At 36.8% G+C, this 27,674-nt stretch overlaps 3 protein-coding genes across 3 annotated transcripts in view; 2 read left to right on the top strand and 1 right to left on the bottom strand.

The window, feature by feature from the left end:
- Positions 1-27,674, bottom strand: part of LOC136248097 (uncharacterized) — a 128,744-nt gene that overhangs the window by 66,855 nt on the left and 34,215 nt on the right. Inside the window, exons 6-8 of the mRNA XM_066039911.1 lie at positions 21,603-21,872; positions 20,521-20,606; positions 7,512-8,246 (exon numbers count right to left, since the gene is read on the bottom strand). Of these exons, the coding sequence (XP_065895983.1) occupies positions 7,512-8,246; positions 20,521-20,606; positions 21,603-21,872 (1,091 nt within the window). The remainder of the gene's footprint in view (positions 1-7,511; positions 8,247-20,520; positions 20,607-21,602; positions 21,873-27,674) is intronic.
- LOC136246323 (THAP domain-containing protein 10-like) lies at positions 12,149-13,694 on the top strand. The gene is made up of 3 exons (XM_066037717.1): positions 12,149-12,849; positions 13,164-13,422; positions 13,477-13,694. The coding sequence occupies exons 1-3, from the start codon at positions 12,481-12,483 to the stop codon at positions 13,692-13,694; spliced, it is 846 nt and encodes a 281-aa protein (XP_065893789.1). The 5' UTR covers positions 12,149-12,480.
- Positions 13,691-15,748, top strand: LOC136247316 (uncharacterized). Its single transcript, XM_066038937.1, has 6 exons — positions 13,691-14,294; positions 14,344-14,530; positions 14,584-14,814; positions 14,876-15,047; positions 15,099-15,247; positions 15,301-15,748. Exons 1-6 carry the CDS (start codon positions 13,767-13,769, stop codon positions 15,447-15,449), a joined length of 1,416 nt encoding a protein of 471 aa, XP_065895009.1. The 5' UTR covers positions 13,691-13,766; the 3' UTR covers positions 15,450-15,748.

Raw genomic sequence — 27,674 nt, 5'->3', positions numbered from 1 at the left:
TCTTTTCAAGCCTTGTAATGTATGTAGAATACTTTAAAACTTTAAAAAACGTAATGTCGGGTGAAAGGTAGTCACTGGTGGTTACTTTAAAGTGCGTAGTTACTTCACTCGGGTTAGCGATTTTCAGCTCTAGAGCAGTTTTCTGATGGCTGTGTCATCAGCTCAAAAGTATAACCCACTTCAAAGTCGGCATAACAATGCCATAATTGAAACCACAACTCCACCTTAAATATTGTTGCATCATTGTGGCACCTCCACTTTAGTTGTTTACCTTTATAAGTTGCTAACTTGATGTTTTAACCAACTTGAGATAGTTACTTACCTATGGATATACACCATTGCATCAAGAAGTGTGCAGTAGGTGAAGCATATTTGCTCACCACAAAGCATACAAAGATCACTGAGATCCAATAAGACCTGAAGTTACTCTCATTACATGTACAAACTTGCAGCTAGAAGCAACTGCAGTTTCAAGATAGTCCAGATTGCTAGATGGCTTCCTGATTCAATTGTGCCATTTTCCCCTTTAAAATGTATGGGGAGCCCTGGAGAAAAAATGTACCTTTTTTCTGTTTTTAAGCACTGTGCATGACAAAGTAGCTAATTCCAACCCAACAAACTATATATTTCTGAGATCAGCAATCAATACTCTATCTATTGAGCATATAAAAAGCCTATATTTCCAAAATTTAAAAATCGGGCTGGAATGCCTACTAATAGAGCAGTCATCCTAATAGAGCAGTTACCCTGAACAGAATTCAAGAGATCAGTTAGAAACAAGTAACCTGTATAGAGATCAGCTACAAACAAATCACCCTGTAGAGAGTTCAGCTACAAACAATTCACCCTGTAGAGAGATCAGCTAGAAGAAGTTACCTTGTAGAGAGTTCAGTTACAAAGAAACCACCATGTAGAGAGTTCAGCTACAATTTCCTTCAAAGCAGTTTGGCATTAATGGTTAATGATAACTAACCATTAAAATGAATCCAAATAGTTCCAACAAGTTTCAGTGGAATTTTAAAACTTTCCTATTTAACTGATTTTCTACTAACTGACTTACTAACTAACTGATGCCTTCAGCCAAGCATAACTTGACAATGCATAAGTTTATTTGCTTGATTTTTTCACTGTGTGACATCACTTCATCTATCTTTGCCAACTGCAGTACATACAATACACACTAGGGGTGGGCGGTATCTCGGTTACATCGTAAAACTGCGATATTCTGATGCAACGATACCAGTATCGTCAAAAATTCTTAGAAACAATATTATCGTGATATCATTATTACCGTGTTGTTCTCCAATAATATTCATATTAGCTAACTACCGTAAACATAGTGCTGCTGTTTAGCTCCAGGAAAGATCGAGATACTCTAATAGAGCAGTCATCTATATACTCTAATAGAGCAGTCAAGTAACTCTATAGAGCATTTATGCGAATATGAAAGTAGCTATTGAAGGGACTTTATTGTTTTGGATTTTTATTGAGGAAAGAATATTTCTGCACATTGTGGCATTATAGCTAATAAATTGTGCATGGGTGAATGAGCTTTTGTTGTTATAGTTAGCAGTCATTTTAGTCATGCATGGGAATCTGTAGAACTCCTGAATTTATGTCATGCACTTGGGTGTGTAAGACACATCCTCTCCATGCTTAATTGTAGGTCTAGCTAATGTCTATATCTCCATGTATAGTTCAATAAATGGTTAATGCCATGTGTATATATTTTTGCACATCCATTCATGTTGCTGCAGGTTATATCAATTGTGTAGGTAGGTGTAGTTTCATAGTAGAGCATCTGTCAAAATATGAAAAAATATCATGATAATTAGTAATATCGTGATATTTTCCCCATGATATACTGTGATAGTAAAATTTCAATACAGCCCAGCCCTAATACACACATCACTGACTTAATTTTGTCCTACTCTGTGTCCCAGTTCAACAACGTAACATGTAAATTCATGGTAGTATGACATGGTTTTCTTGTGGCTGTGGTGGTGGTTGTTACGCTTATCACTAACTTGTATTTTTCCTAGTGAATACAGAGACACTTTCATATTGCTCTTTATTCGTATCGCTGTGTAATGGGTGGAACATAGCTGAAGACAAAGACTACACTTTTCAGTAATTGATTATTGGGGTGAAAGTTCTGACGCAAAATTAATTTTATGGCATGCCTTTCTTTTTTATGTGCTATCTGCAGGTGCATTATCCACAACTATGCTATAAAAAGCAAGCAAACGAGTAAAAGGAAAATTAGAAGGATTAGGGAACAAAGGACAAAAAAGTTGTGAAACAAGGGAATAGCAAATAGGGAGTAAATAAAAGAGAGGTTGCCTATACCTGCAGACATACTAATAGATATTTAATCTTTAATTCAGTCTATAAACCATAAAGATTAAAATTAATGTCAATTAGTATATCTACAGCCACTCTTGTTTCATTAATTTTTTTGCTATTCCCTTGTTTCACTACTTTTTTGTTCTTTGATTCCAAATCCAACTTAAAATTTCTAATTTTGTTTTTGATTCTGGTGAGATAACGCAAGCTTGGGTAACTGGGTAAATTTGGAGAAATTATGTGCTTGTAAAGCTTCATCAAACTGTACAAAATTAACTTGTTTGACATAGTAGCTTTCAATGGTTACATGTGTTATGTTTGGTTTGCTATTGATCAAGTGCTGCAGTTTGATGAGACACAACAGTTTGCTATGATCAGTTGTTTTGGAAGACTATATGTACTAAGCTGACTGGATTTGCAAAAGGGGGTCTTCCACACAAATCTAATTTACCAACTTTGATGGCTCATAACTTCAGATAAGGCTATTGACTTAAACTGTAGTCAGTATTGAGCACTAACATAGCATAGTAGATGGAGAAAGTTCAGAGTAATTGGTTTTTTATCACTAAGTTATGGTATTCTAAAGTCATAGAATTGAAATTCGGTCTTAATATCATACAGTATGATAGTAACTGTATAGTAGGAACCACAAAGGGATAGGCGTGGCCCATGAAATAATATCACCCAGAAAACAGCCTCAATTTCTGCTGACAATGATGAGGCAGTATTGATTAGTTAAAACTAAACCCAAACAAGCTTTCAGATTAACCCGAAATGCTTTCAACAAGTAGCTACGGAATTTAAAAAATTATTTATTTAACGGACTTTTCTAGTGACTGACTGACTGAGTAACTGACTAATGCCTTCAGACAAACGTAACTCAATAACAGCTACTCAAGCGTATCCTCCTTTGTGTCCCATTCATCTTTGCTGACAGCGAAAAGTGTCGATTTGGCAATAGCACGTGATGGCTTCCCTCGTAACGGAAACCGTCCATATTTGTCATAGTGGCTATTTTGATAGCAGAGGTGCTTTTCAAACAGTTCTTGATTCGTACTGCTGTGTAACGGGTTGAACATAACTGACAATGAAGTGTAGTGGATACTTCACTTTTCAGATGATAATTGATTTAAGCGGGGCGTGCTGCACCATTTCTTTCGGTATACGTGGATTGCAGAGGTGCTTTTCAAACGGTTCTTGATTTGAAATGCTGCGTAATGGGTTGAACACAAAGCTGACAACAAAGTGTAATGGATACTTCACTTTTCAGAGGATAATTGGAACATGAGGTGCCATTTCAGATGTGGTATACATGGGTTCACCAGTCATAATACTGTATAGCCTAGAATTATGGCCCGGGAATTATTTCTTTAAAGCATCTATTGCTCGTCCAAAAGTAGCACTAAATCTGAGGTTTATTGCTATAAAAGGTTTCTGTTGACACAAGAAAGGCTTCAGTTGATATTAAATGATGTCTATTAAAGCTATGTATACAAACTGGCATTCATGATGTTCACGTTGGTATCAACCCCGGCGACTAAACGAGACCAGGCGTTTATACGGGACCAGCTATAATTCGAGGCAATACGGTAATTATTTACAAAAAAATTTAACAAACAAGTACACAGAAAAAAAATTGGAATTTTCAACTAGAGTAGGGACCATAGCACATCTACAAAAAGTAGTGAAACAAGCTGGAGTAGTGCACGATATTAAATCACAGTAAAACAATAAGAAGTGTTATATCCCTATACTGTGCATTTCCATTATGGTATCATGAGCACAGTAGGAATATAACACTTCTTCTTGTTTTACTGTGATTTAACATTGTGCACTACTCCAACTTGTTTCAGTACTTTATATCGATGTGCTATGGTCCCTACTCTAGTTGGAATTCCAAATTTTTCTGTATTTGTTATAATAATAATATAATCTATAATAATTATGTAACCTCATGTATCTAATATCAAGTGCTATTATTTTGTCATTGTTACTTGTTAATTGTTCTGTATTGTTACGTACACTCACGGGCTTCACAAAAAAATGTTATGTGCTTAGCTTTAGGGCAAAGTAGGCAATAGAGCTAGGTGTGGTGGAAGGGTGGTGTGTATAGCTTGGAAAATTTACTAGACTGTGTATACAGTATATGAGCACATAAATGTGTATGTATATAGAATGAAGTCCTGAATAGGTGGTGGTGTCACCATTACCCCTGGAGTGTGTCATGGCAACCAACATAAGATGCAATAGAAATACAGCTATTAGGTTTCACCTTACTCCCTATGACAAAGGAAATACATGCTTAAAGAATAATTGTGACCGGGCCTGTGAAAATGGTGCATGTGGGCACAAACTACACCCCATCACACTACAGGTTATATCTCAGTATTGGAACAGAATATTAGGATTCTGTAACTTACATCATAAAGCCAATTAAATGCTTACAAAGAACTGAAAATTGCATTTAAATAGCATAATGGTATAAAAAGTTATGAGGATGGAAGTGTGAAAACGTAGGCAAAATCATGTACCCACATGCCCTATTTTCGCAGGCCCAGTCACAATTGAATATTCAGTAATATTTTGTTTACAACAATTTGAATTGATATTCATTTTAGCACTAGTTAAAAGTCACCCTGTAGAGAGTTCGGGTATAGAAGACAATTCAACCTACAGAGTAATCAGAAAAAATGTACAGAGTTTAAGTACAAGAAAGCCACCCTGTAGAAAATTCAGTTGTAATAAAAGCCACCCTGTAGAGGGTTCAGCTATGCTCAAAGTAACCTTCAGAGAGGTCAGCTGCAAACAAGTCACCCTGCAGAATAACCAGTCACCCTGTTATATGGTTGTAAAACAATATTATGTTTACACTCAACGAAGAGACATCATTGTGTACATAATATAGCCTTTCTCTTCTAATCTATCTGTAGAAAGAAAAACACAAGTAACAATGAAGCCTCAAAACTGACCTATGAAAGGAATTGTAAAAAGAAAAAAATATCTATACCCAAACAGCCAAGTTGTACAAAAAAGTATGTGAAAAGATGTAAAATGTAAGGTGGTGGACAAGGAATGACTGAGGTTGTAGGTTAACGACAAAAAATTAGTAATGACAATTTAATAATGAAAATTCAGGTGAATTTATTGTCGAATCCTAGTTAAAACTTAGGAGGAGGCAACACAAATTCTCCTGGATTTTTGTTATTACTTTTTTGCCATTACAGCCATTTCTTGGCTACCACCAGGCTACATACTTTATTCACAGCTTGGCTGTTTGGTATAGGCACAGTACTAATACAATACAATGGTTCAGTGGTGTCTTTAGTGTTTATGTTCAGTTTTAGGCCAGTTATATAAGTGATGAAATATTTAAGTTTTGTCAGCATCTAGGTGGCTGCACAGAGACTCTTGCTGTTACATTACAGATCTTGTATTTCATGCAATGTTACTAGATAGTAGCATGAGTACTGTGTTTTAAGAACAAATTAAAGCATTTCCAACAAGTACACAGAAAAATTTGGAATTTTCAACTAGAGTAGGGACCATAGCACATTGATAAAAAGTACTGAAACAAGCTGGAGTAGTGATTTAATACCGTGCACTACAGCTAGTTTCAGTACGTTTTGTCGATGTGCTATGGTCCCTACTCTAATTGAAAATTCCAAAAATTTTCTGTGTACTTGCTTGTTAACTTTTTTGCAAATATTATTATTATGACTGGTGAACCCACGTATACCACATCTAAAATGGCACCACGCACCCTTGCTAAATCAATTATCATCTGAAAAGTGAAATATCCATTATGCTTCATTGTCAGTTCAACACGTTACACAGCATTTCGGATCTAGAACTGTTCGAAAAGCACCTCTGCAATCCATGCATACCGAAAGAAATGGTGCCGCACGCCCCAGTTATCAATTATTGTATCATCTGAAAGGTGAAGTCACAGTATCCATTATGCTTTGTTGTTAGCTGTGTTCAACCCGTTATACAGCAGTACAAATCAAGAACTGTTCAAAAAGCACCTCTACAATCCAAACAGCCACTATGAAAAATGAGGACGATTTCCATTACGAAGGGAAGCCATCACATGCTATCACCAAATCAACACTTTGTGCTATCAGTAAAGATGAATGGGACACAAAGGAAGACATTGATAACTCCATAAAGAATGCATTGTACATAATTCGGTATGCCAAAAGGTACCTTTCGGGCCGAAGCAACGTCGAACAGTGACAAAATCAAGCCTGTAGTCTTAGCCATTATCGAGTTACACTTGTTTGAAGGCATCAGGCAGTTAGTCAGGCAGTCAGTCAGCAGAAAATCCCGTTAAATGAATTATTTGTAAAATTCTGTAGCAACTTGTTGAAAAGTGTTTCGAGTCGATCTGAAAGCTTGTTTGTGCTTAGTTTTACCTAACCAATACTGCCTCATTGTAGTCAGGGAAAATTGAGGCTGATTTTTGGGTGATGTTATTTTGTGGGCCATGCTTACTCCTTTGTGGTCCCTACTATGCATGCACAAAAAGCTTGTTAATTAGTGTAATAATCTTAAACTCGGTAGTTTTTGTGTGTTAAGCTGTTAAATACTGAGATTTGTCTTTACGGTGGTGGCACCCACTGTCTTGAGGGCTGTCCACTAAAAACTGCTTGTGCTGGTAGTTTAATGACTCTTGTGACAGTATGTTATTAAGCTTTTAAGTTTCACACTGTACAGTTGGTTCTGTGTAAAGCGCAGTTACGTCATGAAAAGGAAGGTACACTTTTAGTTTGATGCCACCCACATAAAGATTCTTTGTCCACAAGTGGGAAATTGAAAAGAATGTTATATACTTGTATAAAATTTAAAGCATAGCAGATTCAAGCCTAGCAGAAAATGATGCACTGTGTGGCAAAATACGCATTTTAAATAATTATTATAGCTCTGGCTTAGTTATACACATATTTTTTGAATACTGTAACAGTGCACGATCCATTTATGATAGCAATCTACCATTTTGCAAACTATTAATTTTAATAACTATACAGAATTTGTCAACTGCTGAGGCTGTGGCCCTAGATTTCATACATCTATGATTACCTGCTGTAACCAGAAATTATCCATAAAATTTCCAGCTTTGTTTACAAATTATGCAAGCATATGAACAATAAGACTTCACACACTACCTCTGTATGCAATAAGCAAAATGCTCCTGGCTCAATAACAGTTGTAACACGACAACATGAATAAAAATCTGATGGAAAGATAGAGCACATGGTTATTTCATTCCTCCATAACTCATACTGAATTTGAGGTGTCTTCTCTGCAATTAGTTCTACCACAGACTTTGGAATCATCCAATATAAATATCTTTCTTGAATGTGCATTGCTGTAAGCTGAATAGCATGCTGTGTGATCTCCCACAAATCCTTCAAAACATTTTTAATATCTACTACCTTCTGCAGCATTGCATTCTCAAAATCAAAGTCACACTTTGTAGCAATTAATGTGTAGTCACAACCATCAAGTGGAATCATCATTTGAGATGGGGCTGGAATAGGATATGTTGACAGTGATTGTTTATAGTCAACTGATTCATCAAACGCATCTAAAATCTTTTTGGCAACCATGCTTTTACTGGACGATACTAACCGTCGTAGAAGGGAATGGTCAAGCCAAGTTATGTATGGTAAAATAAGTATTTGGAGTAAAAAATAAGATTTACAACTATCATAGCTCTTCAGCATAGCTTCACTAAAGAAAGGAATATGATGAACTTCACTGGCCATCAAGCCCTGCAATGTCATAGATAGGTTAAAAGTTAGCACATCAGAAGATGACAAAAGTAAAAGCAATTGATCAACAACATTAAGAAATCCTAAATGAATCATTGATGGATCTAAACTTGTAGCCCATTGATCCTGTATTCAAAAAGAAAACATAACATACAAAATTAAATTGATGAATTGTACTAAACAAAATGTCCAAAACTATAATTATGCGTATGTATACAAAAGTTGAGGATGTCAAAATATTTAGCTACAAACAGGTTTCACAACAAAACTCATGTACTTGTACTAACTGATACTGACTGATACTAACTCCATATTACTCAGTCTTACTCAGTCTTGGAACAATTGTTTTCAAGCACGGCCTAAAACTAGATTACTAGTCATAGATAGTAGTAGTCCATTACTGTGCAATTTTGACAGAATTTGAATAATGGTGCCAAGATGGTCTCACAACAGAGTAAAGATAGAGCAATATGGATTAAAACAAGTACACAAAAATTGGACTTTTTAACTAGAGTAGGGACCATAGCACATCGATAAAAAGTACTGGAACAAGCTGGAGTAGCATGATATTAAATCACCATAAAACAATAAGAAGTGTTATATCCCTAATGTGATAAAGATACCATAATGGAAATGCACAGTAGGGACATAACACTTCTTATTGTTATTGTGATTTAATATCGTGCACCCTTGTTTCAGTACTTTTGTCAATGTGCCATGGTCCCTACTCTAGTTGAAAATGCCAAAATTTTTGTTGACTTGTTTGTTAACTTTTTAAAATAAAATTATTGTGACTGATGAACCGCATACTGCATCAAAAGAAAGAAATGGTACCGCACCCCCAGCTATCAATTAATATCTGAAAAGTGAAGTATCCATTATGTTTCATTGTCAGCTATGTTCAACCCGTTATACAGCATTTTGAATCAAGAACTGTTTGAAAAGCACCTCTGCAATCAAAAATACGTAGCTACTATGAAAAGTATGGACGATTTTCATTACGAAGGGAAGCCATCATGTGTTACTGCCAAATCGACACCTTTTGCTGTCAGCAAAGGTGAATGGGACACAAAGGAGAACACTGGTAAGTTCATGAAGAATGCATTGTACTTACTGCACTACGCCAAAAGGTATACATATGTCTGGCTGAACCAATGTCCTTCAGTGAAAAAAATCAAACCTGTAGTCTTAGCCATTATCAAGTTATGCTTGTCTGAAGGAATAAGTCAGTCAGTTACACAGTCAGTCAGTTACACAGTCAGTCAGTTACTCAGTCATTCAGTCAGTCAGTCATTAATTCATTCATTCAGTCAGTCAGTTAGTCAGTCAGTTAGTTGCTAGAAAATTAGGCTTGAGCCAATTGTGACCGGATTTCATATAACAAGGCTTCCACACACACAAAATCAAACTTACGATTTTACCAGAAATGGATTGCTGGTCTAATACACTATCATATTTCACACTGTACTTCCTTCAGCACTGGCAAGTCTGGTTTCTGTAGCAGCTTTCTTCTGACCCTGTCAAAGCCACGAGTGGGAGATTGGTGCCATTAAATGGCCATGGCTTTGTGATAATGGTGTGTAGTGAGCTGGGACTTCACAGAGAGCTCGTCAATAGTGTCTCAGTCAATTTTGAGTAATTTGAGGGCCATGGAGAGCCAAAACTTGGCCTCTGGATTCAAATCGTCTTCTCACTTCATTTTATACCCCTATATTAAGACCACCGTCCACCCCCACCCTCCCACTCTATTACTACCACCTGTGATATTATTACCCGCTCGAAAAACGCTGCCCAAAACAGGGCAAATTTTGGGTATCAGAAATGTATACACCCACTTAGTGATAGCTAGTGAACAGATGAACAATTGGTGCAAATTTTTTTTACACAGCTGTAGGCACTGGGAAGTTATTACACAATGCTTCTTTTAAATCGCCATAATTATCTCCTAACAAAGCTTTGTGCGTCGAAGCCTTGTTTTGTCAAATTCAGTCACAATTATGCTTTGAAAATAGCCTATTATGCTTTTGAGCAGTACTCAAAAATCCAGCCTATTATGCTCAAAATTATGCTCTCAAATCAAGATTATGATCGAGAGTTGATTGTTTCATTAAAATTTATCTGCATTTCCTGACTGCTATATTAGAGTAAGTGACTGCTCTATTAGAGTACCTCGATCTTATTTCCATAAAATGTGACTGAATTTTGGAAAATCACCCATATGGGCGGCATGAAATAATTAGAATCTTCATGTTTAGTGGTTGGCTAATAAGAGCAGGGCACAGTTTTGAAAATATTTCAAGAATTTTCTTGTAATTTAAGGTATTGAGAATGGCTTAAAACTATTAACAAGTAGATTTGCACTATAAAGTTTGTGATTTGTGACCGGATTTGTGACCGGATTTGTGAAAAGGGGTCTTCCACACACATCCAATTCTATGAACTTGGAAGACCATAACTTAGTGCTCAATAAAGATAAACACCCGAAATTTCCTCCATCCACTAACCCATGCCGGAACTCACTGCTGACCTAAGTTCAAGTCAACAGCTTTTTCCGATCTCACATCATGAATTGTCAAAGTTCATAAATTGGATGTGTGTGGAAGACCCCTTTTCGCAAATCCGGTCACATTTGTTCATTAAATATTTTAGGTGTCAAATGTACCCATATGGGTAATTTTCCAAACTTCGGTCACAATTGTGAATAATCAGTCAAGAAAATTTTAATGGTAAAAATAATAACACTGCAAAGTTTTTGATATGAAATGCAGTAATACTGTGCAGTGTGTTCATGTTGTACAGTATTTTTGGTGTGCTCATTGCGCATTTTAATTACAATTCTTGAAAATTGTCCTATTATGCTGTCATAATGCTTGATGCTTTTGCTAGCCTATTATGCTCGAAATTATGTTGGCATAATTGGTGCAAGCCTATAGAAAATTCCATTTAACATTATTTTAGTAAAGTTTTTTTAAATCCCATAGCAAGTTGTTGAAAGAATTTTGGGTTGATCAGAAGGGTTGTTTGGTCTTAGTTTTTCCTAACCAATACTGCCTCATCGTCATCAAGGAAAAGTGAGGCTGGTTTTTGGGTGATTTTTTTCATGGGCCACTTGTGGTCCTTACTATACAGTACAATAGTACTGTATGATACGGTGTTAGTATCAGACAGTATCATTTAGGGACCAGTCTATTTTGTTGTTTTTTCTACCTAGTTTTCTTTCCAGCAATTCTTTTATTTTTCACCTATTATGCTCCTTATTTTGCTCAAGAATTATAAATTTTGCTCAGCACTGATCTTTGTTAATTGAATATTCCCAAGTGCAAAGCTACAGTTTTGCCTTAAAGTGACTGTTCTATTGGAGTATCTCGATCAGCAATTAATTCTAACATGTAAAGCAAGAAGCTAGCTAATATTGCTTAACTCGTGTGACTGTTTTATTAGGCAATGGCGGATCCAGGATGGGGCATTTGGGGCAAATGCCCCCCCCCTTCAAGAAATTGCATACAAGATCGAGATACTCTAATAGAGCAGTCAATTACTCTAATAAAGCAGTCACAATGTTCATGAGGCAGTGCAGCTTACTTATGAAGCTATAAATAGGATTTTATTTTACATAACATACGTGATATAATATATTTGGTAAAGGATAACTAGCTATTATTGTTGTGATCTTTTTTTTTTTTTTTTTGCTCTTCAACTTTTTTCAGCAAGGTGCCCCCCCTCTTTCCAGACTCTGGATCCGCCCCTGTTAGGGTATCTCGATTGTCACTTGTTGTTTCTGTAACAATTAGCTATGCATTGTCGATAATATTTTATCGTGTCTGACTGTTCTATTAGAGTATCTTGATCTTTTGTGCAATTTTTATGTCCACTTCACAAAACTTGCACCTATTATGCCAGCATTTTGCTCATTGCTTTTACCCAACCATTATGCCAAAAATTTTGCTGGCAAAATCGACGGGTCCCTAGTATCATTATTGTGTTTACTGCTATAAATAGTTACAGTAGATACGTTGTATAAAACCCAGTTAAAGGTCAACTGCAGTGAAAACTTTTCTTACTATCACACTGTAGTATATTGTTGATAAAAACATGTGATACTATTAGTTTTTAAGTTTCTGACATGGTTTGGCTAATAATCACAGTCCTAGTTTAGCTAAGTCACTTGAGGCTACACTTGTGGTTTCATTTTGGAAGCCGCATCATACACTGTCATCATCAGATCCGGTGTACACCCGTACAAACTGAAACACACGAGAGTGCGTGAGTAGCTACAAGTATAAGTACACAACTACAGCTGCCAGTATTTCGCTTGTAGAGGTGGTTTGCAGCTGTTTAATTAATTGTTCAACGAAGAAATATGCCCACCTGTTGTATAGTAGCTGGTTGTAATGCTGCTAGCGGATTCGAGAGTGGGAAAGGCTGCAGTTTTCATGCGTTTCCAAAAGATGAAGGGTTACGAAGAAAGTGGACCAGTGCAGTGAAGAAGCAAAGGAGTGACTGGGAAGGCCCAACTTCGACTTCAGTATTATGCTCTAAGCACTTTGAAGCCAGCTGCTTTGATACTGAAGGTAGTCGTTACAGAGATCAAATGGGATTGCCAGCAGCCAAGCGCCTGAAGCCAGATGCTATTCCCACTATATTTCCAAGGTCAATTGATAGGTTTGAGCCACCTGGAAGTACAAGCAAGGCACCAAGACCAGCTTTTGAAAAGCGTCAACAGAAGTCTGTAAGCTATAACAACTTGATGTAATAAAACTTAAATAACATTTGTGACTGGGCCTGTGAAAATAGGGCATGTGGGCACATGATTTTTGCCTGTTTTTTCAAGCTTTCATCACTCATAACTTTTTGTACCATTATGCTATGGCAATGTAATTTTTATCTCGTATTATGTATTTAATTGGCATTAAGATGCAAGTTACAGAATGCAAATATTAAGTTCCAGCACTGAGATATGACCTGTAGCGTGAAAGGGTGTAGTTTGTGCCCACATGCCCTGTTTTTGCAGGCCTGGTCACATTTACATTATTATAATAATAGATAATAGCAGATATCCTCTCTACAAGTGCTCCAACGGATGAAGATGTGCCCTCTACAATTTCTGCTATGGATGAAGATTCCCTCTCCATTAGTGCCGTCACAGATGAAGTTCTTTCGTCAGAACCATCACTCCTTTTACCTGAAGAAATGGATATACCTGTCCCCTTAACTACAGGCGGGGGAGCACATGTTCAAGCATATCCCGAGATGAAGTCTGTTGAAACACAAGCGTCTCTAAAAATAAAAACAAAGAACAAAGGTACGTGCATGTGTGTGTCCTGAGTGTGACCTTACCATTGTGCCATTTAAACAGGAACATTAGCCCACCCAAAACAGAAATCAGTAGAAATACAATGTAATCTGATTGATGCTCCGCCTTTACAATTTATTTCACATGAGCTATCACCAGTACAACACACAGGAATCGAACCAGATCTCCAGTCCACTACAATGTGTCCAGATGATTATTTTACTGATGTTGACCTGGACACTTCATTCTGCCTTAGCCTAGAGGATTATACCACAGAGTAAGCCTGTATAATGACATGATTTCAACATGTTATTACATGTTGTACTTATTAACACTCTAGAGATGACACTGAAATGTCTCCACAGAATGAAATCAAATACTTAGTATTTCATTCTCACCTGTTAAGCCTATTCACCCAATGTAGATCATGCCATTTATCATGCATTGGTAGGATTTCAGACAAGCCCCAGGGAACTTATATTGCTGTTACTCAGGAGTGTTCCCACTGTGGCTACCAGTGGACTTGGAGAAGCCAGCCATTTATCCGTGACACACCTGCTGGAAATTTGTTGTTGTCAGCATCCATCTTATTTAGTGGTGCCACTCCTGCCAAAGTGCTTCATCTTCTTGATCACCTAAAAATGGCATGCATTAAAGACAGAACTTTTTTTGACCATCAAAAATTTTACCTTCTGCCTTCAATAAAAGCAATATGGAAGGAGAGTCAAACTGTACTGCTACAGCAGTGTATAGCACGAGGTAGCCCTCTTTCCATAGGTGGAGATGGAAGATGTGATAGTCCTGGTCACAGTGCGAAGTTTGGTTCATATGGAATAGTTGATATGGACTCCAAAAAAATTATCCATCTTGAACTTGTCCAGGTAACCACATTGCTACAAGATATGCTGATACTGACTGACTACTTTACAGTGTAATCAGGTCACATCAAGCAACAACATGGAAAAGGAGGGACTGTTAAAGGCTCTCAATTTTCTAGCCAGTAAGTCTTTAGAAGTTGGGACTCTGGTAACGGATAGGCACAAGCAAGTCAGTAAGTTTGTTAGGCAGCAACATCCACATATTGACCATCGCTATGATATTTGGCATGTTTCCAAAGGTATGTATATATTATTTTTAATAATCCACCATTGAAATATCTTGGATTTGTAGGTATTAAAAAAAAGCTTGGCAAGTTATCAAAACAAGCAGACTGTGACCTCGTCAGGGAGTGGACAAAAAGCATTACCAATCATCTTTATTGGTGTGCAGCGAATGGAATTGATGGTGATGACATCTTGAAGCGGTGGAAGTCATTGATGGATCACATCTGTGATGAACATGATGAATGCTACCACACAACACTGTCACCTGAAGATAGACGAAAAAAGTGGTTTACACCAGGTAACATTATCAATACCTTTATACTCTTTTGAAATTCTATAGTTTATTATACAACACACAGGCAGCAAAGCATATGAAAAATTATATGACATACTCTGCAGTAAGACGTTGTTGCCAGACATCAAGAAACTATCATCACAGCATCAAACAAGCAGCTTGGAGGCTTATCACAGCGTGGTGAACCATTTTGCTCCCAAGTTGCTGTCTTTCTCCTATCATGGATTGCACTCTAGGTTGTTAGTATTACATAGCTGATATCAGTATTACATAATTATTGTAATTAGGTTGTTACTAGCTATATTACACTTCAATGAGAACTTTGGAAGACCACAAGCAAGGACAAGGGAAGGCAAGGAGCGTTTAGCAATAGCATATACAAAGGCTAAAGCCGGTGAATGCACTCCTAAACCTATCCCAGTTCCCAAGACATACAGTAAGTGAAAAAGAATAATTTTGTTTCATGTATCATGTGAACTTTCAATATAGTCTATGTAGAGAAGCTGATGCACAAAACAGTGGAGTACTGTACAGCTGGTGAAAAACATGAGCACTCTGAATCACCCCCACCATTGGCTAGTGCATATGAGCATCCCGACAAGGACACTATTCCATCGTTCTCTCGATACAAAAGATAATAATTTATCATCAACATACTGCATACACATTAATATCTTTTTTTGCACTGGAACATGCATATGTCATTCACTGAGGTGTAAAATAGCAATTATGGGATACTTTCTCACAATAGGAGCTAGACAGTACAGCTGTAGATTAATTCCAAACATTTATTTATAACACCAAAGTATACACAAAGAATTTTGTTAGACATTATAATATTAGTTAAGGTTGCCGCTGCTAGGTCAGGCCCAGCTGTGGCGAACAATGTTGTAGCTACACCATTGCAGACATTCAATATGTTACCTTAATCATTGCTGCCACCTCCTTCTTTTTGACAAAACTCGCTTCTTCGCCGGCATATGCCCTTGTGCATCCTTCGTGATGATTTTCCAGGCACCGTAGCGTACTATATCACTGAACAGGAACAAAACACGTTCTTTCACATGCGTCAGAAACGGAACAAACATGTTACAGGTTCTCATGCTTCTGAACACAGTTAAAACACACCAGCTGCAATATTTCACTACAAAACAAGACCAGAGCAAGATCATTCACTCATTCGCCATTGGTAATTAGCGTAGTCAGCAGTTCACCGGATCTGACTGTGACGTTGCAATCGACATCAAAGACCTGTGGCTGAATTCTAGGAAGTGACGTTTCAACATCTTTGCGGGTTTATATCTCGTCAACACAACAACATATCATTATAAAAATTGTTGTTTTGTGCACTGTATGAGTAAATAAACATACACAGACATTAAAAAGGGTAGGTAAAATTTCCACTGCAGTTAACCTTTAACTACGTAGTTACAAATAATTAATGCAACATTCATTTATATATATGTATACAATTCTGAGCAATGTCAACAAATTTCACATCATGGTGTCACAAATATGCATGCTGATGATATATTTGTACACACTGTGTAAAATCTGGCAAATACTTGTACTAGATTACTAGAAGTATAGGTTAGTAACCTATACCAAGGATCTTTGTGGTTTCTAAAACACGAAGAGCCGAGGGCGTGGTTCCTAACCGACTTAGAAAATGTGGGCGTTATATATATATCACTATGTGGGTGGAACCATTGTGGGATTGAGTTATATGTCGTTTCAAAATCATCTCAGTGTTATAACAAGTCACGCGACCAGTAGAGAAGATTGAACATGTTTTTGAATTAAAGGTTGTAGCTAGCTACATTATCGCTGCTTCTGTTAGCTGGTGGATCAAACAAAGAGTGATAACTATTGTGACAATAAAGTTAAACCCAGCACTACCAAGGGTTTAAAGTAAGTGGTAACATTGTTGTCAATGGTTAATAATACTTGGTCTGCCACTAGACCTTCTGTGACTAAGCCAGGATATACACAATTTCACACCAACATAACTTTTTTTACAAGAAACAAAAAAAACAGTCTACAAGAAAGCTTACCTATTTAGTTCTTTTAATAGGGAGTCCATTGAAGTACAGTAAAAGCATATTAAACAGGCTTGAAACACTGATGGGCATTAAATAGATCTCCATTATATTTCTGGGATTCTCCATTTATGATAGCAAACGTACCTACAATGTTACAGTCTAGCTCCCATTATCAAATTGTTGTAGGTGTGCTTATAAAAGGAATGGATAGGCTTGAGTACATTATGCTTTTTAAATTACCTATTATTCTTTCTAGCAATTCTTTTTTTATTCACCTATTATTCCCAAAATGTGACTGAATTTGACAAAACCCGGCTTCGACGCACAAAGCTTCTTTAGGAGTTATGGCGATTTTAAGTAATCATTGTGTAATAACTTCCCAGTGCCTACCGACTTCCCTGTGCAAACAAAATTTGCACCAAGTATGCATCTATTTACTAGCTATCACTGCGTGGGTGTATACATTTCTGATACCCAAAATTAGCTCTGTTTTGGGCAGCTTTTCTCGAGTGAGTAATAATATCACAGGTGGTAGTAATAGGGTGGGAGGGTGGGGGGCGGTGGGTGGGCTCAATATAGGGGTATAAAATGAATCAAGAAGACGATTGGAATCCAGAGGCCAAGTTTGGACTCTCCATGGCCCTCCATGACCCTCAAATCACTCCAAATTGACTGAGAACACTATTGGCAAGCTCTCTGTGAAGTCCCAGCTCACTACACACCATTATCACAAAACCATGGCCATTCAATGGCACCAATCTCCCACTCGTGGCTTTGACAGGGTCGGAAGAAAGCTGCCACGGAAACCAGACTTGCCAGTCCTGAAGTAAGCACAGTGTGGAATATGATAGTGTATTAGGCTACCAATCCATGTCTGGTAAAAACGTAAGTTTGATTTTGTGTGTGTGGAAGCCTGGTTATGTGAAATCCGGTCACAAATTATTCCTGGAGTAATTCCTGGAATTGTAAAAGCCAAGTGGATATTCTCTTTGCAGCTGAAAATATAGCCACTTGCAAGCATACAAATTATACCTAAAGATAGAGATACTCTAATAGAGCAGTCACAACTAAACTTGTCTGACTGTTCTATTAGGTAAGTGACTGCTCTATTAGAGTATATCCATCTTTTTGCCTGATTTTGTGCTAGCAATGATTGTGGATGCTCCTTTACGCATTTTTCTGCGATACTACACGAAAAATATGTGAATTCTAATTAATTATTCCAGAAGATCACCCTAATATTCTGGAATTATTCCTGATTCTTTTTACCACCGATTATTCCAAAAATTATTCCAGCATAATGTACGCATGCCTAGGAATGGAGTAGATCAAACTCTGTTGGTCTATGGGCTATTAGCCTGTATATGCTTTGCAGAGCATGCAGAGCAAATCAATGATCAAAAGTGAGATTTGCAATGCTGAGGTCTATCTGCTAGCAGGTTTCTATCAAAGTTAGTTAGAAACCTGCTAGCAGGTTTCTAGAAACCTACTAGCAGGTTTCTTCACGTTTTTAAAGACCTCAGTATCTGCCAAAGATCAAAGCATATTATGCATAGCATTTTCTAATAGTAAATAATAGTAAGTACTGGTTTTAGAAGATTACGATCTAGCATCATTAAATATTAAATTTATCAAAGCATCAACTTTGAACTTATAATGATAATTATTTGGGCACTTAGAGAGGAGAGAGTTGTGGTACTGGAGAGATGCACAGAGCATTCAGATGGAGCAGAGAGCAGATAGTAGATGTAGACACAGAGAATAGTGGATACACCAACCTGGACGTGGTTGTTCTGGACCTGGACTAGCTACCTCAACATAAAATATATATCATTCGGGAGCATGTTGGTATTTAACATGCATAACACATTTCCTCTTATTGAGCTACTATTAATGCATTATGTGGGTCATTTATTTCAAGGAGTTGTTTCCAGTGGTGCTGTCAAGTCCTAAATGTTAAGTTGTTAAGAGAAGAATGGCCGGGTTATCCATGTAGGAGGGACACATCCATGCTTTGGGCTGCTTATGTTTGGTATTCTTTGGCTTTCTGAGGGTAGAAGAGATGGTAGCTCCAAGTATGGCAAGCTTTATTCGATCAATTCACCTTTGTTTTGGAGATGCCAAGCCAGTAGGTCCATCTTATTTGGAAGTTCACATCAAAGCCTCTAGGATGGATCCCTTCCATAAGGTCATGTTCATATACCTGGGTGTCACCCAAACTGGATCTGTCTGGTAGCTGTGGTCCTCAGTTATTTGATACAGCAGGGCTATTCCATGGGTCCTCTATTTACAGTATGTTTTTGGATGGGAGATTCTTGACAAGACTGAACTTTGTTCAGGAGGTGCATCAGGCTCTGGAGACTAGGGAGATCACAGTTTTCGAATTGGGGCAGCTACCACTGCAGTTCAACGAAATATTTCAGATGCTTTATTAAAAACCTTGGGACGGTGGGAGAGCTCTATTGATACACTTCACATTAGAACACCAAAATAGATGCTGTGTCCAGTGGCTGGGACCATGATTTCCTTGACCTGCCCATAAATGTCAATCAGTACTAGTGGATATCCACACTTTGAACAATGGGAAATATGAAAGTGGCTAGTTATCGGTTTTTTTTTGCTGTCTATGGTCTGGTTGCCTTGCAGCTTGCTATGTTTATTTAGATTACAAAGTGTTCTGGTGGGCATGTTCAAACTTGGGTGATGGGTGGCCTGCTGAATGCAGGCACACCCTCTGGGCCAGCTGGGTAGCCCTCATTTCCTGATCTATAGTGTAGGGTTTTAAAGCAATACCACATAACTTGAGGACTGATGGTGAGAACTGGACAACCCAAACTTTAAGGATGTGCAGTGATGCTATTGCTGATAAGAAACAGCAACAAGTGTTGGTAGCCTTGGTTATAAAGGATATAGTAAGATAAGGGATAGTATGTAATTCATAATAATGAGCAGGACTCACAGGCATTGTAATGAGCAGGACTCACAGGCACAATGCCTTTTTCTCTGTGTTTAATCATAAAAATAATAATATAATGTAATCTATTAAATTTACTGCTTCTAATCACATAGTGATTTACTGTAGTTTTCCATAAAATTTAATTTGTTCCAATAGTAGGAGCACAATTAGTTCCACATAACATGGTTTGTTTCTGCAATTGCACTGTAAAACAGCCAGTAAAACAACAGAATAACTGAAGCTGTTTAAGTACAACAAGAAACCGATATAATAAATAGCCAATCGAATCAGCTCATAGCAGAAGCCTTTCAAGTGCAACAAGTTCTGATATTTGATTACCCAATGAGAATTAATTGAGAATTGCTGACATATGAAGCATTTTAAGTGCAACAACTAAATGTAACCTATCAGATTAAGAAACCTTTAAGTGCTGAAAGAATGATGAAATCACCAGTTAGAGGTTAATGGCCACACAGAACTGGATTTATTTGAATTACACAAAGTATGAAGGGTGGTCACTATGTGATTAGTAAGTAATCACGCACATATCTGTGCAATTAGAGAATTATTGTACTCATAACAGCCAAAATTTCACTTGGCTGTGCCTTCTGCGATTTTGACTATTATTTGTACAATTATTTCCTAATTGCACTCAAATGTGTTAGATTACCTATTTATATATTTTAAACACATATGAGAGTTTCCACGAACCTCAGATGATAAATATATTTGCTCAAGAAGCTGACTTTCATCTTGGATAAGTACATTCTCTGACACACTAAAAGTTTTTTGCAAACCTAGTAAAATATAAAATATATCAGATAATGTGTGAACAAAATTTACAGTACATAGCATGATAATTGCATGCATAGATAATGTGTCAACTATTGAGCATAAATTCATCATAGAATACAATATTCTATGCATTATTTACCTATAAGTGACCGGATTTGTGAAAAGGGGTCTTCCACACACATCCAATTCTGTGCACTCAGAAGACTGTAACCCAGTGTTCAAGAAACATAACATCCTGAAAAATATTTCATCCAGTTGGTGCTCAGTACTGACCAAATTTCAAGTCAATGGCCTCTTCCAATCTGAAGTTATAATCATTACAATTGGCAAATTGGATGTGTGTGGAAGACCCCCTTTTTGCAAATCCGGTCACAGATTATTCTGGTCTGTATGATTAATATGCATGTGTATTACCCATACAGTAAACTAAATTTTATGGTAGTTATATTATAAGTTTTAAAAGCTCTACACTTGTCTATATAACTGCTTATTCATAACAGTGTACATTATGGTGTAGTTGTGCCATACTTTTACAGAGTTACATACACATGGCTGTTCAACCATTAAAATAAAAATTATAGGGACCTGCAGATTATGATTTATATTTTACCTATTGTGCTTATTTATGCCACAATTGTCATGTTTTGCTAATAAATTTCTACTTTTATGGGTAAATAATAAGTGGCTAAAGCACAGACTATAAATATGTTACAGAAAAGATCGACATGCTCCTACAGACTAATAGAACAGTCAGTTACCTGATTGCTCTATTAGAGTTACTGACTGTTCTATTAGAATATAATTATCAATCTTTTTTTCATTTTGAGAAGCAAGAATTTATAGTGCTGCACAAGTATTCTGCCTATTATGCTAGCTCAATGCTTTCAGGCACCTATTGTGTTCATAATTATTCCACTGTAATTGGTAGGTCACCATTAAAATATATAGAGCTGATTAATGAAAAAAACTCACAACTGCTACATTTAAATGCTGCTTACAATTTGTTAAAGCATTGCCAATGTGTTTCTGGGTTTCAATGCTCTTCAGCAACTTGCAGAATTTTAACAAACTAGAAGAGTTCATTAACTTGACAAACTGTAATAATACATGGTTGATTTTCATGTCAGTAGGTGCACAAGAAAGAACTGCATAGTCATCATCGGTTATGAAATGTTCAGCATGCATTTTGTGACTGACTGAGTCAGCATCCATGTGCTCCATCAGATACATGTAGTAATAACTGATGACTTGTGAAGAAGATAATTTCACTAGATAGAAATTTTAAAAACATGCATACAGTTACTCATAAAATACAGTAACACTGTATAGCAGAGAACCCCCAAATGTGACCGGGCCTGCAAAAATAGAGCATGTGGGCACAACCTACACCCTGTCACAAAATAGCAGACATCGCAGCACTGGAATAAATTATTTGCATTCTGTAACTTGTATTATAAAGCCAGTTACTTGCTTAAAATTTCAAAGCCATAGCATAATGACACTAAAAGTTATGAGCAATAAAGTAGGCAAATTTTATACACTTACATGCCCTATATTCGTAGACCCAGTCAATCCCCAAAATGCTACTATTAATATCACATAAACTATTTAATAATAAAATAATTATACTGTTTATGGAACAGTCTTAGTGTGTCTATAATAATTAAATCTAGTGTGAAAGTTATAGTTAAAAATAATACTGCTAGGCCTGAGTCAAAATTAGGCTCCGGCCTATTATGCTCAAAATTTTACCTATTATGCTTTTGAGCATTACTTAAAAATTAAGCCTATTATGCTCAAAATTATGCTTTCAAAATCAAGATTATGCTCTAGAACTGACTGTTTTATTAGAGTATATCAGCTTTTCCTGACTGCTGTATTAGAGTAAGTGACTGCTCTATTAGAGTATCCCAATCTTATTTCTGTAAAGTGTGAATAACCAACAAAGAAATGGGTTAATAAGTTATTTTACGTGTTTTAAAATATGAAATGCACTAATAGTACTATTAGCAGTGAATATTTGCTTTTTTCAGGTGCGCGTATTGTGCATATTGCACATTTTAATTAAATTGTTAAGTATCGTCCCTATTATGCTGGCATTATGCTTGATGCTTTTGGTCACCTATTATACTTTAAATTATGCCGGCATAATCAGCCAGTGTATAGTCAAAATTTTGTCCAAAACACTTTTAGGTATTTCTCAAAATTTTCACCTGTTGTGTTCTTCAGCATCCCCATTATCCTTGCATTATTTTACTAGATTAGTATACATTTCTTACTTAATCAGAGAATGCTCCATTAAAGTATTTCACTACAAGTGACTGTTCTATTAGAGAGTATCAATCTAAGCAGCTATGTATAATGCATTTGGAGTTGTACTATGGAGTTTCCTTTGACTGTCCTATTAGGAATTATCAATCTATTTTCATGGAGTTATTATAAGCTCCATAGTTTGAAATTAGTCTCGGATGTGAGACAGTTTGTTTGGGGGTAGCAAATAAACTGTCTGGTCATGGTTGAGCACTTTACATGACACACTGGAATCATAGACTATATATCCCAGGTATTTTATCTATGCTGGAATACAATTACATTACATCATGATATTGTTTTGCACCAAAAATGATGTAATAATCATGCCAGTCACCTCTGTGAGGAGACTCAGGCAAAAACTGTAGTTACCGGTAAAGTCTTAGTGATATATATTATTTAAAATATTGTTGATCAAAGATCCTAAGACGTGGGAAGGGAGGGAAATAAACCATCTGGTCACTGTTGCACACATTCTATGACCACTGCTGGAATGCTGGCAGAGCCAATCACATTGTTCGTGGATTCTATGATGAAACAGACACCATTATTATTCTAATTCTTATTGTAATACAAGGGCATAGGTAGGGGGGTTCGGATGGTTCGGACAAACCCCCTTTCAGAGGCAGATATTTTAAAATTAAAAATCACACCAAATCTTACAGCCCTGGAGCTCTTCGGTAGCTACTTGCACATTGGCGCTCCTCTGTACTACTCCTGAGGGTCACATCACATTAATGCTGAACCACTGAAAAGCATATCTATTGCATCACGTGATCAATTGCACACGTGATGCATGGTTGAAATGGCGTGAGTGAAATGGTGAAGGACTGTTCAATGGTCGGTTGAGACATATTACAAGGCAGCAGCTGCTAAATTTGAGTGGTCATGTTATACATGTGTCAAGTTAGCACAAACTTTAAATTATTGATGTATACTTACTTGATGAATGGTTTGTTTATTTGTTACATGTTGTGGGCATGTGATGTCTCGAACATATTGGAGTACAAACCAAATCTGAAGTTGCTGACCATCAACAGGAGGACCGGCTGAGAATAATGTATCTGGAAAGAAGTATTGCCAACTAAGGGACTCGAGTGTGGAGGGCTTTCATGTGCTAGGAAATTGAAGTTGGCTGTCAGTATGCTGTCTGAAGTGAAGATTAGTTAGTTTTACAACAGCTAGGTTTATAGTTTTTCTATAAGCTGCATAAACAGCAGTGTGTAGGTTTTAGCTAGTTAGACGCACAAACAGCACCTTTTAATGTTACTGCTCTTTATTGGCACATTTTGTGTATGCATCATTTTCGTCCAAACATGGTCTAGGGGAAGCACCCAGGCCTTCCCCGTAAGACGTTCCACTTTAAATCAGAGCCCCCTTCACAAAACTCCTCGCTATGCCCTTGTAATAAGGAACTGAAGATCACGAACTATTTTTATAAAAGTTTAGGAATACCATGCAATCAAACCATCTGGTTAGTTTGAAATATCCATCTAATATGCTCGCATTATGTTGGCATAGCACTCCAGCCTATTATGCTGGCATAATTGACACAGCCTAAATGATACTTATACTGACTTACATGTGTATTGAGAATAGAACATGTGGGTGTGCTAAAAAGCTAGAGGTGAAACCAAGTGCTATTATTAGTCTCGAGGCGCACTTTAAGCATTTTACATTTCATAAACATATGCATAAGCGGTGCTTTAATAAGTATTGTATTGTATTTCCTGTCCAACGTTCTCAGAGAGTTAATCACGGGTACATGAATAGTCCCAACTTTTAGTGATCAGATTATCAGTAAGTGTTCACATAATCTAATTTCATTTGTACATACAACAAAATGATTTATTGATTAGTTTGGCTAGTTTTAGCAATTTACAATGCCACACGCAAGATCAATCACCCTGAAATTGTTTTCTTTCCATTCCATACCGCATCTTCCATGTAACTGTATTGTGTTTCTTCAAGTGTGCTGTATCTGCCCAATTATCCACATAACTGTACTGTGTGGGTAAATACTATGTTGACAATTGGCTATACAATACACTATATGGAAAACACTGTACATGTCTGCACTGTGATCTCTCCCACAAAAAGTAGTAGAGCAGCACAATGCAAAAGTTGCGTCATCTGTGAGAATAGTTTCCATATCAATTGTACTCCTAATGACATCCGTATTTTGCAATTGTAGACTTGGCCTTTGGTGACCTTTGTAGTCATTTTGTTACTGTAAGTCATTATTTCCCTGAGGCACTAATTTACACTGTTAAAGCACGGTTCCAAATTTAAAGTATTAATGTAAGAAACAACTTGACTTTTGCTTGAAGTCAATAGCCCATTCCAATCTACAGTTATGATTTTTAAATTCCTTGAATTTATCTTCCCTTGGGGTGTAAATTATCAATGGCAGGTAACTTCATAGAATTTCATGGCTAATACAAAATATAATTACTTTGGAATGAAATTACCTATTGACTTCAAGTTGTTTCTTTCATCCAGCCTTTAATTTGAAACTATGTTATAACCGTGTACAATAATGCCTCAGGAAGATTTTTTTAAATGATGAATTTCCTGGGGTTATCAACGAAAAATACATACCGATCAAACTATTTTCTTATTCTTAATTCAATGGCGGTGCAATCAAACCCATTAAACCCCAGTGGTTCAGTTTCGATATACACAGTCTATTGGAGGAACCGTCACATGATGAATAACTAACCATATGAAATAAAGCCAAGTAGCAAGTCGGGAAAACAATACCAGTGAAAATTAACTGCAAAAGTGTCTAAGTAGCTTTGCAGTTCACCAAATCTTGTCTACGGATTGATTTTCGGCAAATTTGCCATTAATTTTGAAGAATGCAATTACTGTGAATTCTTTTCAATAGCGCTTAGTTCGTGTTGGACCTCCTCTGCCAAAAGATCAAATATGCCATGGCACCATATTCATAAAAAAATTTCATCATTAGCCTTTCCAGAAATTCACTAGCTAGCTGACTCAACACTAACTATATTTTGTGTTTAGCGCTTCCATCATAGCTATTGTCTTCCAATAATAATAATTATTATATCTCAAAATCAGACGGTGAGATGCATTAGATAACATCAAATTCAATGACTGAAGCTCAACTAAACTGCTTTGCCATGCCTTGGTACTATTTGGAACATGACTGCATGTGTCCTATATAAGACTCAAGCACACAATGAAAAGCATTCATTCAGTCTACTGTAAACTTGTAGCAAGACTGTAGTGCATTGTTTCTCAGGATTCATTTCACCATCCACAACAGGTTAGCCAGTAACTTTGTGACTGTGTTAGCAGAAATTATACTTAATGTGGTGAAAGGTATTTACTAAATGATCATGAATCAAGACATATGGTAGTGTGTCACGCCACACTGTGAGTACATTGCCAGGAAGGAAGAAAACATGGTTTCATGCATATGTAACTCAGTGATCTCTTATTTATTTGATTGGTACAATATTTGCTACAACAGTGCCTGCTAGATAGGGGAGTCTACATACGAAATTTAAAGAAAATCACCATGGTCATTTCCAAGATACAGTGCCCAAAATTTAAGAGATTAATTTTTGTCATGTTTTTTTTTCTTTTCGTACATAATTTGCAAAATCTGCTACAAAATGCAAACACATACTCCAATCAGGCTGAAATTTGGCACACTTAAAGAGCTCATTAAAGCAAATTACAGAACAAAGTTGGTGGGAATGTGATGAGCAATGATGGAGTTATGACCAATTATTCACATAAAATAAGATTGAGGAGATATGACATAATACCCAACCTGTGTCACAATTACACAATCAAGCTTTGTGAAGAAAAAAACTATTAATTTTCATGCCTACCAAGCAAACCGCTGAGAAGAGTGAAATGAAAACTAGCATGTAGATGGAATAATCATCAAAGAAAGGCCTTGCAGTAGTATAGAGTAAAACCACTCAGTTATATCTAACTATGTGTAGCAAGTGCGTGATCAAGATTCTCTAAAAGTACAGTCAACCTATTAGAGATTTCAGCATTGTTAGCAAGTTACTCTATTAGAGCATTGAACTACATAACTAATCACTGTGTAGAGATTTCAGCTGCACAACCAGTAAAGAGTTCAGCTACAAACAAATCACACTGTGGAGAGTTCAGCTACAAACAAGTCACTTAGTAGAAAAAAAAGAAAAGTAGAGAGTTCAGCTAAAACAAGTCAGTAGAGAGTTCTGAATCAGATACAAAAAGTCATCCTGTAAAGAACTCTGCTACAAACAAATCACCCTGTGGGGAGTTCAGGTACAAACAAGCCATCCTGGAGAGAGTTCAGCTACACAAAAATCCACCCTGTAGAGAGCTTAGCTTCGAACAAATCACCCGTAGGCAGTGCACATACAAACAAGTCACCCTGTAGCCCATTTTTCTACAAACAAAGTCACCCACTAAAGAGTTCAGCTCCAACAAAATCACACAATAGAGAGTCTAGCTACATTGGAAGTCATCCTGTAAGAGAGTTCAGCTAATGGCTGTAAGGGTAAGTTAATGGCAAATTTTCTATTTACGTCAATTTGGTGCCAAATCCTAGTGAAACTCAGAGTAGGCAACACAAATTCACCTAAATTGTCGCTATTAAAATTTATTACTATCACAGCTATTTCTTGACTATATACCACTTTGGTTTTTTCACCATGGCTTTTTTGGGCCTCACCCTTTTTTCACAGCTTGGTTGTTTTAGTATGGAATCCATGCATAAAATTACA

Source organism: Dysidea avara, chromosome 2 (assembly GCF_963678975.1).
Source record: "Dysidea avara chromosome 2, odDysAvar1.4, whole genome shotgun sequence".
Lineage (NCBI taxonomy): Eukaryota > Metazoa > Porifera > Demospongiae > Dictyoceratida > Dysideidae > Dysidea > Dysidea avara.
The sequence above is the reverse complement of the archived record's forward strand: the minus strand, read 5'-3'. Positions and strand labels throughout refer to the sequence as shown.

Bases quoted from the DNA above. Each gene is read 5' to 3' on its own strand.
- LOC136246323 (XM_066037717.1), top strand. From the start codon at position 12,481: ATGCCCACCTGTTGTATAGTAGCTGGTTGTAATGCTGCTAGCGGATTC. The intron at 12,850-13,163 runs GTAAGCTATAAC...TTATAATAATAG, and splicing joins AAAAGCGTCAACAGAAGTCT to ATAATAGCAGATATCCTCTC. The intron at 13,423-13,476 runs GTACGTGCATGT...CCATTTAAACAG, and splicing joins AATAAAAACAAAGAACAAAG to GAACATTAGCCCACCCAAAA.
- LOC136247316 (XM_066038937.1), top strand. From the start codon at position 13,767: ATGTCTCCACAGAATGAAATCAAATACTTAGTATTTCATTCTCACCTG. The intron at 14,815-14,875 runs GTAACATTATCA...TACAACACACAG, and splicing joins AAAAAAGTGGTTTACACCAG to GCAGCAAAGCATATGAAAAA. The intron at 15,048-15,098 runs GTTGTTAGTATT...TATTGTAATTAG, and splicing joins TATCATGGATTGCACTCTAG to GTTGTTACTAGCTATATTAC.